Here is a 12,676-nt window from a genome sequence, read left to right on the forward strand (position 1 = left end):
CACTGTTGTGACGCTGGACTACGGTCTACTGCATGAGCCCACTGTTGTGACGCTGGACTACGGTCTACTGCATGAGCCCACTGTTGTGACGCTGGACTACGGTCTACTGCATGAGCCCACTGTTGTGACGCTGGACTACGGTCTACTGCATGAGCCCACTGTTGTGATGCTGGACTATGGTCTACTGCATGAGCCCACTGTTGTGATGCTGGACTACAGTCTACTGGAGCAACTGAATGGGAATTTATATGACACTCATTGGATTTTAAATTCATACGTGGTTAGCTTAATCGTATTCTAAAAGTAATCGTTGTTGTATTCTTGACTACAGCTTACAGAACGTCTTCCTAATGAAAGTACCCTAACACCAAGCTCCCCTAACTGCCACCTCCAGGTATAAGGAACAGCAAGGGCAACGTCCCCCGATTTATCTGACAGGGTTTTACCATTGGCAGGAAAGCCAAAGAACAGAATGAAGGAGATACCAGGACACAGACCTGTGTCAGTGGTGATCATCATCTCTGTATGTTTATGAATTAAGGACATATCAGGACAAAGACCTGTGTCAGTGGTGATCATCACCTCTGTATGTTTATGAATTAAGGACATATCAGGACAAAGACCTGTGTCAGTGGTGATCATCATCTCTGTATGTGGATGAATGAAGGAGATACCAGGACACAGACCTGGTTATCTGAACTGGAGCTGGAAGACATAGTAACTTGCCCAGATTTACCAAGGTTCCTGACCATCACATGAATCCATCGATTCATTTCCAAACCACCTGTCCTGCTCAGGGTCATGGGGATGCGGGAGCCTATCCCGGCAGTCAGTGGGCGGCAGGGGGGAGACACCCCGGGCAGGCCGCCAGGCCATCACAGGGCCAAATCATACACCATATAAACGACTGGATGCTAGGATAAAGGATGTGTACAGGGATGTCCAGTGCCTTGTAAAAGTATTCAGCCTGCTTGAAAGTTGTCAGTTTTGTCTGGATTACAAATATTTCCTTGTATTTTTTTTCCAGTCAGCATCTGTACTGCAAACCCATATGCTCTAACAGTAAATTTTCAAAGCCAAAACTAATCATTAGTCGGCAGATATTTTAAAGAAACAAACATTTGAGAAAACAAAAGAAAACCGGATTACAACAGGTTAAATCACAGTTTATATGCATTTATAAGCCAGCTACCTAGAAAAAACCCATATCATAGTATTACAGATATTATTATTATTATATTACAACTGCCTGACAAGGCCAACGAGTCCAATCGACCCACCCGGTTATACCGCCGGGAACCCGGCCGCCCCCGCAGCAGACTTTGTGAAAACAGGAGGTACCACGAGAAGGTGCTGCTAAGGTGCTGATGGACCCGCGGCAATCATTACACCAGGAAGTGAGAGGCCCCCCGCACGGCTTCGCAATTGGCCAAGTACAATTGGGGAGAAAAGGGGGGCGGGGGTGGGGGATTAGCAGAAAAAAAGACAATTAAATCGTTCATTGCGATTATATGTATGACAATTAATCGTCAGCTAAAACTTCATGATCATGACAGCCCCACCTACAGGACACCCACACTGTCACCACCGTGGAACATTACTTAAAGCCAATCAATACGAAGAAAAAACGTTTGCTTAACAGGGAGCGACATGGCCGCCTCTGCACTGATACGGAAAGCACTGATGATCTGCGGCTGACTCTCAATTCAGGGGCATGAATAACTTCAAGTAAGATACACGTGGAGTCACCAGCCGTTTCTTTTCCCCTGTCAGTGAGGAGTTTCACCAGGGAGGTGTAGCACATGGGAAGATCATGCTATACCCCCCAGACCTAGTCCCCACCCCCGGAACAGGCACCCCGACCGACCAGAGGGGGCACTAGTGCAGCAACCAGGACACATACCCAAGTCCGGCTTTCTGCCCGCAGACACGGCCAATTGCGTCTGTAGGGATGCCTGACCAAGCCAGCGGTGACATGGGGGATTCGAACCGGCGTTCCCTGTGTTGGCAGGCAACGGAATAGACCACTACACTACCCGGATGCAAGCTGTTAATTTAAGAAGACGCAGACAAGCCATAGACATTTATCCGATTTGTCTGACAGGGTTTTGCCATTGGCAGGAAAGCCAAAGAACAGAATGAAGGAGATACCAGGACACAGACCTGTGTCAGTGGTGATCATCATCTCTGTATGTGGATGAATGAAGGACATATCAGGACACAGACCTGCGTCAGTGGTGATCATCATCTCTGTATGTGGATGAATGAAGGACATATCAGGACACAGACCTGTGTCAGTGGTGATCATCATCTCTGTATGTGGATGAATGAAGGACATATCAGGACACAGACGTGTGTCAGTGGTGATCATCATCTCTGTATGTGGATGAGGTGCTAGTATTTGTAGTCCTGGTAGGTGTTGGTACCCGCAGTCTTGGTGGGTCTGTGTGTTTGTCTAGGATGAAAGCATGTCTGCAGAGTGATCTGCATCATTGGCGTACCCTCCATGTTTGTGTGTGTCAATGAATATTTGTGTGTGGATGGTGTAGGATTATGATCTGCTCTGCAGTGAGTATCCTATTAGAATGTGTGTGTGTGCAGCCTTCTCCCTGCTGACCGTGATACTCCTGATGACCCCGGTCTGTCCCATCAAGTCCATGAAGGAGTCTTTGACCCGGACCAGGATGTCCGTGGTCACCCAGTCACTACTGCCTTGCTCGATGTTGGAACCAGGGGTATGCGGGTTGTAGGCTCCAGGAGAGGGGGCTCCAGGGGTCATGGGACTGTAGCCCACTGGGCTGGGGCTAGGACTGGCCTACAGACAGAGAGACAGAGAGAGACAGAGTGTGAGAGGACAGCGATGTATATAGAGGGGAAATGATACATCCTTATGGTGTCTGACACTTAGTCAGTAGTCATCATAGATCCTGGTCATCAGACTGGCCCTTCCACTTATTTTACACTGCTGGGTGCTTCATGCTGCAGTAATACAGTATAGACAGGGTATTATATGCTGCAGTAATACAGTATAGACAGGGTATTATATGCTGCAGTAATACAGTATAGACAGGGTATTATATGCTGCAGTAATACAGTATAGACAGGGTACTATATGCTGCAGTAATACAGTATAGACAGGGTATTATATGCTGCAGGAATACAGTATAGATAGGGTACTATATGCTGCAGTAATACAGTATAGACAGGGTATTATATGCTGCAGTAATACAGTATAGATAGGGTGCTATATGCTGCAGTAATACAGTATAGACAGGGTATTATATGCTGCAGTAATACAGTATAGACAGGGTATTATATGCTGCAGTAATACAGTATAGATAGGGTGCTTCATGCTGCAGTAATACAGTATAGACAGGGTACTATATGCTGCAGTAATACAGTATAGACAGGGTACTATATGCTGCAGTAATACAGTATAGACAGGGTACTATATGCTGCAGTAATACAGTATAGACAGGGTACTATATGCTGCAGTGATACAGTATAGACAGGGTGCTTCATGCTGCAGTAATACAGTATAGATAGGGTGCTATATGCTGGAGCATGGTGCACATCCATCCCAGCAGTCATTGGGCGGCAGGCAGGGAGACACCCTGGACAGGCCGCCAGACCATCACAGGGCCCACACACACACACACACACACACACACACACACATCTAGGGACAACTTAGTACGGCCAATTCACCTGACCTACATGTCTTTGGACTGTGTGGAAACCGGCGCACCCGGAGGATAGAAACAAACAAACAAATAAATATTTACTAATATTATTCATAATTAATAATTAAATGAACTGCCTAAATATTAAATAAATAATAATGATTAATAACAATAAATACCCATAAATAAATAAAATATGGTAATTAGTGGCCACCTAAACCCTTTATAGAGTATGCCTTGTTGTGAAGTGCTTTAATGTAAAGTACTGTATTTTAATCAATTCAGTCTCTAAACTGATCCAGATCCCAGACCAGTAGTCTGGGAGTCAGGTCAGACATGGCCAAGATTTTACTGGAAACATTGTTTTTTTTTTTTTGTTTGTGTCTTTTCAGTGGAACTGGTCTGTGTGCTCGGCACAACTATCTTCTAATCCACAGGGTGTAATAATACTTCCTCCCTGTGGTTTGTTACTTCTACGCTTCCCAACCCAGTGTCCCAACTTCTGTTTCTCTGACAAGTGGTTCTTTTCCTTTTTCATGTTATTGCTCCGTGTGTTACTCCAGCTGTTGCAGTTGACAAAAGAATTTCCCCACTGATGGAGGTACTAGTACCACTACTACTACCGCTACTACTCCCATGCTATGACTAGCTAATTCCCTAGCTTAGCTCGGCGTTAGCCATGTAGGTTAATAGGAGCTGTCCCCGGGGGTTCAGGGGGCTTGGCAGTAGAAAACCAGACATATTCCAGATTCAGAACTACCGGGTTCCCCTTCATCTACAACGGCCTTCTGCAGCCAGCCATGCTTTTACCGTCTGGAAAGGCGATTAGGTCAGCAGCTGTGATGTGTTAATAATATCAGATCCAGTATCAACTGAAGAGTAGAATCCTTATTCATTTTCACATACCCCCCCCCCCTCCCCCATGAGGTTTTATTTACTTTTTAGATTATCTGAACTGGAGCTGCAAGACAGTAACTTGCCCAGATTCACCAAGGTTCCTGACCATCACATGAATCCACCCATTCATTTCCAAACCACGTGTCCTGCTCAGGTCATGGGGATGCGGGAGCCTATCCCAGCAGTCAGTGGGCGGCAGGGGGGAAGACACCCGGGCAGGCCGCCAGGCCATCACAGGGCCAAATCATACACCAGGACACACCCAAGTCCGGCTTTCTGCCCGCCGACACGGCCAATTGTGTCTGTAGGGACGCCCGACCAAGCCAGCGGTAACATGGGGGACTCGAACCGGCGATCCCTGTGTTGGCAGGCAACGAAATAGACCACTACACTACCCGGGTGCAAGCTGTTAATTTAAGAAGACGCAGACAAACCAGACGTTTTTCCAGTGACAAAATCGCCTGTATTTGTTATGCTATTTGTTATGCTTCTCTGCACAAGTGTTGCTGTCACAGCAGTAAAAGGAAAAGAATCAGCTTGTTGCCGTTTTCCATTTCCTTACACAAAACAATAATCAGTCCACTGTAAGTACACTTTCCCCTGACCTACGCACACATACTCTGTTAAGGAAGCAACATTTGGCGCCACAGATAAAATACTGGTTAGTGAGAGTCAGGATCAACTGCAAATATGTGACCCCTTCATATTTTACTGTGTAGGGGGCAGAACCTGGACAATACGCTGACTGATGCAGCGAGTCACTCATCCCAGGAACATCCAAAAAGGCATAAAATCATTGTTGTGTAATTTCTCTCTCTTTTTTTTTATAAGCAGCCCCAGGTCCACACAACGCCTTTTATATGGAGCAGCGAAATATTTAACACTTGCTCACTAAAGACACCCATGGGCAAATGAAGCTAGAGGGCGTATTCGGTGTACTGGTAGCAGGCAGATGTAGATGGAATAACAAAATGCGTGTCTGAAGAAATTAACGACAACTTTAGTTGACTTGTGGAAATCTAACAATTGTCTTTTCTTACTCGTTTGATCTCACAACTGCCAAAGCCATTGCCCTTATTTGACCAAGCCTACTGATAAGCCATTGCCCTTATTTGATCAAACCTACCCGATAAGCCATTGCCCTTATTTGATCAAACCTACCTGATAAGCCATAGGAGATGGCGTAGGGTGGTAGCTAGCCGGAGAATGCGTATTTTGGTAACCGACTGGTGAGGGTGCCACCTGGTGGTAGCTCTGGGGACTGGGACTGGGCTGGTAGGAGCCTTGTGGGGAGGGAGCAGCGTATGGAGAATACTGCTCTGTATTATACCTAGAGAGACAGAGAGAGGGATTAGACTAGAAAAGGGGCCCTAGGCTGCAACCGATGGCAGCAGATGGACATTCTTTAAAACAGATGCTTCTCAGGTTTATCCTGGATCAAAATCTCTGTTCATAAAAGTGTCTGATTAGTTTTTACTCATTTGACATGACAAAGTTTACGAAGAAAATTCTTCATGAAACTGCCCAGTACAACCACAGTCTTCTACTGCCGTCCAGTGAGCAGCTCTACTGGAGCAGCCGGGGTTCATTTCCACATGCACGCGAGCACCTGTTTAAGAAGAGGAAGAGGGGGGCGTGCGTGTGTGAACAGAAGCACTCACATGGCGGGTGTTCCTGGGGTCTGGGGGTTGTACTGCGGGTTGACCTGCGGTGATGGGACTTCTGGGTAGCCCGGGGTCTGGGGGTTAGGTGTGCCTCCATATCCCTGAGGCGAGGGTGAGGGCTCGTCGTCATAGCCAAAGTCATACTCATCATCATTCCTGGAGGAGGGGAAATTTGTACATTTCAGATTTTCACAGCTCTGAGTTAGACAGAAGCTAGTATTAAACACACACGCATGTGTGTTCATGTCAATTTACATCTGTACATCCACGACAGGGTTAGCATGTATAAATCTGTGCGTGTCACCTGAGACACTTCATATACACAGTGAGGACCAAAAGTCTGAGACCACATCAAAAATGTGTTATTTTCATGTACACCTGGAAATAATCAGGAAGTTTGAGGATTTAGAAGCATTTAAAAACAGAAAAAGTTATGGCATGTAAAATTAAGAAATATTGAAGATTCTGCACCATTTCTAGGTCAGTAACCAAATTTGTGGTGTAGGCTTCAGCATCCCCGTGACCCTGGGAGCAGGATAAGCGGTTCAGATAATGGATGGATGGCAAACTCGTATTATCAAGCACATACATCATGTATTGAGTTCTCAAACAACAGTTTGTGCACCCCACCCCCCGTTCCCTTGTGTCCCCAATTTAGATCTGTTGTTAGGCTGACTCCGTCTTTATTTAGTAGCCTAGACCCAGGTGCTATTAGGCTAAGATACAATCAGCTATGTTGCAATCAGTGTATTATGTGTATTATCCAAAAACTTAGACTGCTTTTATTTGTCATGGCCTTATGTGCATGTCTCATACATACAAGGGGACGAAATTACGTTTCACACGGACCTCAGTGCCACATATAAACAAATCACACAATAAATATTAAAAACAAACGTGAATTAAAAACAAAAATGACTTCACAGACCTGAACATCAGAAGCACACATGACACCGACAGTGAGTAAGAAGGCCAGAAAGTCACTGTGTGGAAGGTCTAAGTGTTCAGGCTGTTGAGGAATCTCACAGCCTGAGGATTGAAGCTGTTGCATAGTCTAGTGGAGGCAGCACAGATGCTCTGGTACCTCCTGCCAAAGGGTAGGAGGGTGAAGTGGATGTGGGAAGGGTGGGTGGGATCCTTCACGATACTGAGAGCCTTCCGGGTGCACCGCGAGTTGTAGATGGCCTGGATGGACGGGACAGCAATTCCTATGATCTGTCCAGCTGTCTTCACTATCCGCTGCAGGGATTTGCGGTCAGAGGCCTTGCAGTTCCCATGCCGGACAGCCGATCAGGATACTTTCTATGGTGCCTCTGTAGAATGTGATGAGGATGGGTGGGGGGAGACTCGCCTTCTTCAGACACCACAGGAAGTGAAGACGCTGCTGGGCCTTCTTGGAGAGCGCAGTGACATGTGAGGACCAGGAGAGGTCCTCTGTGTTTTGAACTCCCAGTAACTTAACACTGCTGACTCTCTCCACGTCCATACCATTGATGGTCAGAGGGGTATGGTTGGCGCTGGTCTTTCTAGAGTCAATGATGACCTCCTTCCTTAGTTTTTCCTGTCTTTAGGGAGAGGTTGTTGTTGCTTTTGCACCTCGCCGCCAGTTGATCCACCAAACCGAAAATACACCAAAACAAAATAGTACAACACTGCTCACTTTGCTGGTGCCTAGGCTAAATTTGGAGGTTTGAGGGTCGGGTTCGGGTGGTTAATTACGCATATTTTAGCAGGTCAGGCACGGCGGACTGGCTCTCACAACGGGTCGGGTGGGTGCAGGTATTAAAAAAAAACCTGACCCGCGCATCACTACGAGCCAGGCGGTCGAAAACCGTTATTTCTCTGCCTGTATTTGATGCACTTTTGCTAGATGTTACATGCAAAAGACTTGCGGCAGGTATGGCAACGAGCATTGTCATCATCGACTCTAGTGACGTATAACCAGACTTTTGACCGTCTGGTTCTCTCTCCGCCATTGTCACAAAGAACAGGCTGTGTGTGTGCGTCAGAGAGACAGGCAGAGAGCTGGCCCCGCCCATCAGCTCACACATACGACAGGCTCCGATAGAGAGATCACTCTTCTGGATCGGGGAGAGCGAAAATGTCTTAATCTTATTGCATAATGAAAACAGAGTTGGTGAGATAAAAAGGTGCAGGATAACGTTTATGTAGCCTGAATACATAATTTCTCCAATACTGACAGCAGAACCGTTAACGTCGGAGCTTATTAATATTGTGGTCTTTAATAATTTACCACTGGTGCCCGTTTAATACCGGGTTTTGGAACCCCTCCCTAACCCTGACAAAGGAGATCCATTCTTCAGCGATAGGGGTGAAGCTCCACCGCACCACCACGTACCACCCGCAGGCCAATGGGTTGTGTGAGCAGTTGCATTGCTCTATGAAGGCCGCTCTTCCAGCCAGCCTCAAGGACAGCAGCTGGGTCGACAGGCTCCCGTGGATCACGTTGGGTCTCAGGACCGCCCCTAAGGAGGACCTCCAGTCCTCGTCCGCTGAACTGGTTTACAGACAGCCACTGCGGGTCCCAGAGGATTTTGTCCCCAATACCACGGCTCCCTGGCCCGCGGCCCTTCAACAGACCACGCTCCTGGATAACTCCAGAGCTTTCGCACCGGTCCCCGCTTTGCAACATGGCCTCCCACAGTCTCACATCCCTGCAAGTCTGCAGTCGGCAGAATATGTTTTCATCCGACCCCTACCTCTTTCAATGTTGTACTGTGTAAATTGTGTACACACAACATCATGGCACGTTGTCCGTCTTGGGAGAGAGATCCTCCTCTGTTGCTCTCCCTGAGGTTTCTTCCTATTTTTTCTCCCTGTTAAAAGTTTTTCGGGAGTTGTTCCTTATCCAATGGGAGGGTTTAAGGACAGGATGTTGTGTTGCTGTAAAGCCCACTGAGGCAAATTTGTAATTTGTGATGTTGGGCTATACAAATAAAATTGACTTGACTTGACATACTATACCCTCTGGTTTGCATCTTTGTGGAGAAGGATTCACACTGCAGCAGGATAATGGCCCCAAACACACCTCAAAGCTTTGAAAGAACTACTTGAAGACCAAGGAGTGCTGACTGTCATGAACTTTTCCCCACGCTCACCTGACCTCAACCCTACTGAACATTTATGGGGCACCTGAAGACCGAGAAAGCCAAGCATTCTGTGACATCACAAGAAGCTCTTCGGAAACAAATCATATGAGACAGCAAGGGTCATCAGGTTTTCCACAAACTTGTGCTGTCATAAGCATTTTCACTAGTGGTCTCAAACTTTTGGACCCAATGTATGTGTGAGCCTGTTTTTGTGCGTGTGTGTGTGTGTGTGTGTGTACCTGGAGGGTGTGTTGGGGTTATTTGGGTCCCAGGCTCCGCTCTGTCCCGGCGTCCTGCTCCCATCATGCAGCGGGGTTTGGGAGCCGTAATGAGGCGTCCGACTTCCTGGTTTTCAACCAAAGTTCAAGCAGTGAGTACCCCAGCCAGTTTTGGTTACACACAGCAAGACATTATGTACAGGACGGTGGGTGACATTTAGCATTCTACTTCCTGGACCACATCTTTCTGGTGTGTATACAACTTAATGCAGACAACAGACCTGGCAGTTTAAAGAGTGCTGCCATTTAAGAACGTCCTAGTTTTTGCATGGCATGAGACTACTGACCTTAGTGGGTGAGTCGATGGTAAAAGTCACAGTGATTTGTTGGGCTGTGATTGTGTCTACAAACCAAATTTCCGGGCCACTTGAGGCTACCATGTTACCATGACCAGTAGGGTTGGGCATTGAGAACCGGTCCAAAATTCCGATTCCAAAGGAATCGTGAAGAAAGTCAAATTTCCATTCTGCCCGTCGGTTCCTAAATAAATTTCACTAGCGCTGAAGTTAGTTTCAGTTTCCGTGGTGGCGGCGTGCAGCTTCTGTAGTTTCCGCCTCCGCCAGTTAAATGTGCGCCATCATGGACCAGAGCAAGCAGCGGTCAAAAGTGTGGCTTCACGTTGCCTTGAAAAGTGAAGGGTTGGCACAGTGCAACGCCAAACACCTTTGCGCACACGGTGTACAGATTAACCAGTGTACCGTGTTTGACACGTTGCGCCGGTCTCCATCTCCCGCCTCGGCATCCTCTTCAGCCACCCTGAGCACACAGCAAGCAGCAACTCGTCGCAGTTGGGTAGGTGAAAATTAATAACGTTTGTCTTCTTCACAACAGCGAGACAGCAAACAACTTATACATGAGCGAATTACTATAAACTGTATGCAAATACTGAAATGGGTGTTTTCTGTGCTGAACGCTGGCGTGTACAGCCCGAGAAGGCAGATGTGCTCATGTTTCTCAACAAGAACCGTTTACACCTGGTAGTCCGGACCAGGGTGTGACTGTCTTTATTTCTTCATCTTCATGTATGAAGACAGTTGTTGTAAATGCAAATATAAGAATGAGACATTCACACGAAGGATCCGTTCTTAAAACTTAAGACCCCACCTCTCAAAGAACCGGAATCGAGAATCGTTAAGAACCGGAATCAAAAATCGGAATCAGAATCGTTAAAATCCAAACAATGCCCAACCCTAATTAGCAGATTATTATAGTAATGATGAAAGTCACCAGAATTACAGCAGTCATTTCATAAAAATGTTGTTGTAAATGTGCGATATGTGTTGTGAGTAAGAAGAGAGATAAAAAGAAAGAAAATCAAACTATGCGCAGAATAACTTCTCAGAGCCAAGCAGGTGCTGGGTGTGTAGTATTAACTGTGATTTGGTAGCTGTACGTTTAAGCGATACCCGTCTTTCAGATTTAAATCAGTACAGTTAAAAATGCTATTGCCTATGACCTCTACCTTCTCTTGTTGTGAACAAGAACATCTCATCTTCATCATGTTATGTCGTGGATGCAGACTAGCTATCAAATGACCTGCCTGGCTGGATAAACCGACAAGCGGTCGTATGGTCTCACCATCGTGGAGCGGTGTCTGTGACCCGTACATGGGTGTTCTGGACCCCGTGGCATACATGGGGGTCTGGGATCCGTACATGGGTGTGCGACCGTGGGTGGAGGTCATACCTCTGTGTATCTTAGCGCCCCTAGAGAGAGAGCGAGAGAGGGAGGGAGAGAGAGAGAGAATTTACAACAGATCTTTGTTCAAAAAGAAAAACTTTAACAATAAACAATGACATCATCAGTCACTCTTTCACATTAACATGCACAAAAAGTTTCATCTTCTATCACTGAACCAAGATTGATTCAGCGAGGGGGGGGGGCGAGAGAGTGACAGAGAGAGAGAGAGAGAGAGAGAGAGAGAGAGAGAGAGAGAGAGAGAGAGAGAGAGAGAGAGAGAGAGAGAGAGAGAGAGAAAGAGAGATTTCTACTGTATTTAAAATAAATCACATGGTGACTTGCTCATAAGGACTTCACTGAATTCCGTCATGGATTGATTCCATGACCTGGAGACAATCCATAACAGCACAGACATCTCAATCCATCCATCACTTGATTTTACAAATTTCATCCAAAACCAACTCATCATTCACCACAGAACACATCACATCACTGCAGCACCACTGTTGAATGAAAGCATCAAAATTCCTCATCGCTTCATAAAACCTGACATCAACCCAGACTCTGGATCTCACCACAGAAACAAACAAAGGGATCACATCCTGTCCTACCCTTCCCTCTGCTTTATTCCTTCTGCTGATGTATACATGGACATTACTGCTTCTCCTATTATGAAGTTCAGAAGTTTCCACTCTGACATACTCACTCTTCTGGACACTGCCCTGAAAATAAATGCTGTTTTCCACCACGTTTCATCAAAACATTCATTCATTAATTCGTCTTCAGCCGCTTCTCCGGGGCCGGGTGCCGGTGGCAGCAAGCTAAGTAGGGCACGCCAGATGTCCCTCTCCCCAGCAACGCCCTCCAGCTCCTGCTGGGGGATCCCAAGGTATTCCCAGGCCAGACTGGACATGTAGTCCCTCCAGCGAGTTCTGGGTCTACCTCGGGGTCTCCTCCCAGTTGGATGTGCCCGGAAAACCTCCAAAGGAAGGCACCCAGGAGGCATCCCAATCAGATGCCTGAACCACCTCAACTGGCTCCTTTCGACGCAAAGGAGGAGTGGCTCTACTCCGAGCTCCCTCCGGATGTCTGAGCTCCTCACCCTATTTCTATGGCTGAGCCCAGACACCCTACGGAGGAAACTCATTTCAGCCGCTTGTATCCGCGATCTCACCCTTTTGGTCACTACCCAAAGCTCATGACCATAGGGGAGGGTTGGAACGAAGACTGACTGGTAAATTGAGAACTTTGCCTTCCGGCTCAGCAACTTCTTCACCACAACGGTTTGGTACAACGTCTACATTACTGCTGATGCTGCACCAATCCACCTGTCAATCTCCCGCTCCATCTTCATCCAAACACAG

At 46.8% G+C, this 12,676-nt stretch overlaps 1 protein-coding gene across 1 annotated transcript in view; it reads right to left on the reverse strand.

Moving 5' to 3' along the window:
• supt5h (SPT5 homolog, DSIF elongation factor subunit) overlaps positions 1-12,676 on the reverse strand; it is a 49,483-nt gene that overhangs the window by 1,112 nt on the left and 35,695 nt on the right. Inside the window, 5 exon segments of the mRNA XM_056282924.1 lie at positions 2,618-2,815; positions 5,742-5,910; positions 6,242-6,400; positions 9,594-9,699; positions 11,211-11,338. Of these exon segments, the coding sequence (XP_056138899.1) occupies positions 2,618-2,815; positions 5,742-5,910; positions 6,242-6,400; positions 9,594-9,699; positions 11,211-11,338 (760 nt within the window).

The sequence above is a fragment of the Lampris incognitus genome, chromosome 7 (assembly GCF_029633865.1).
Source record: "Lampris incognitus isolate fLamInc1 chromosome 7, fLamInc1.hap2, whole genome shotgun sequence".
In the NCBI taxonomy this organism is placed as follows: domain Eukaryota; kingdom Metazoa; phylum Chordata; class Actinopteri; order Lampriformes; family Lampridae; genus Lampris; species Lampris incognitus.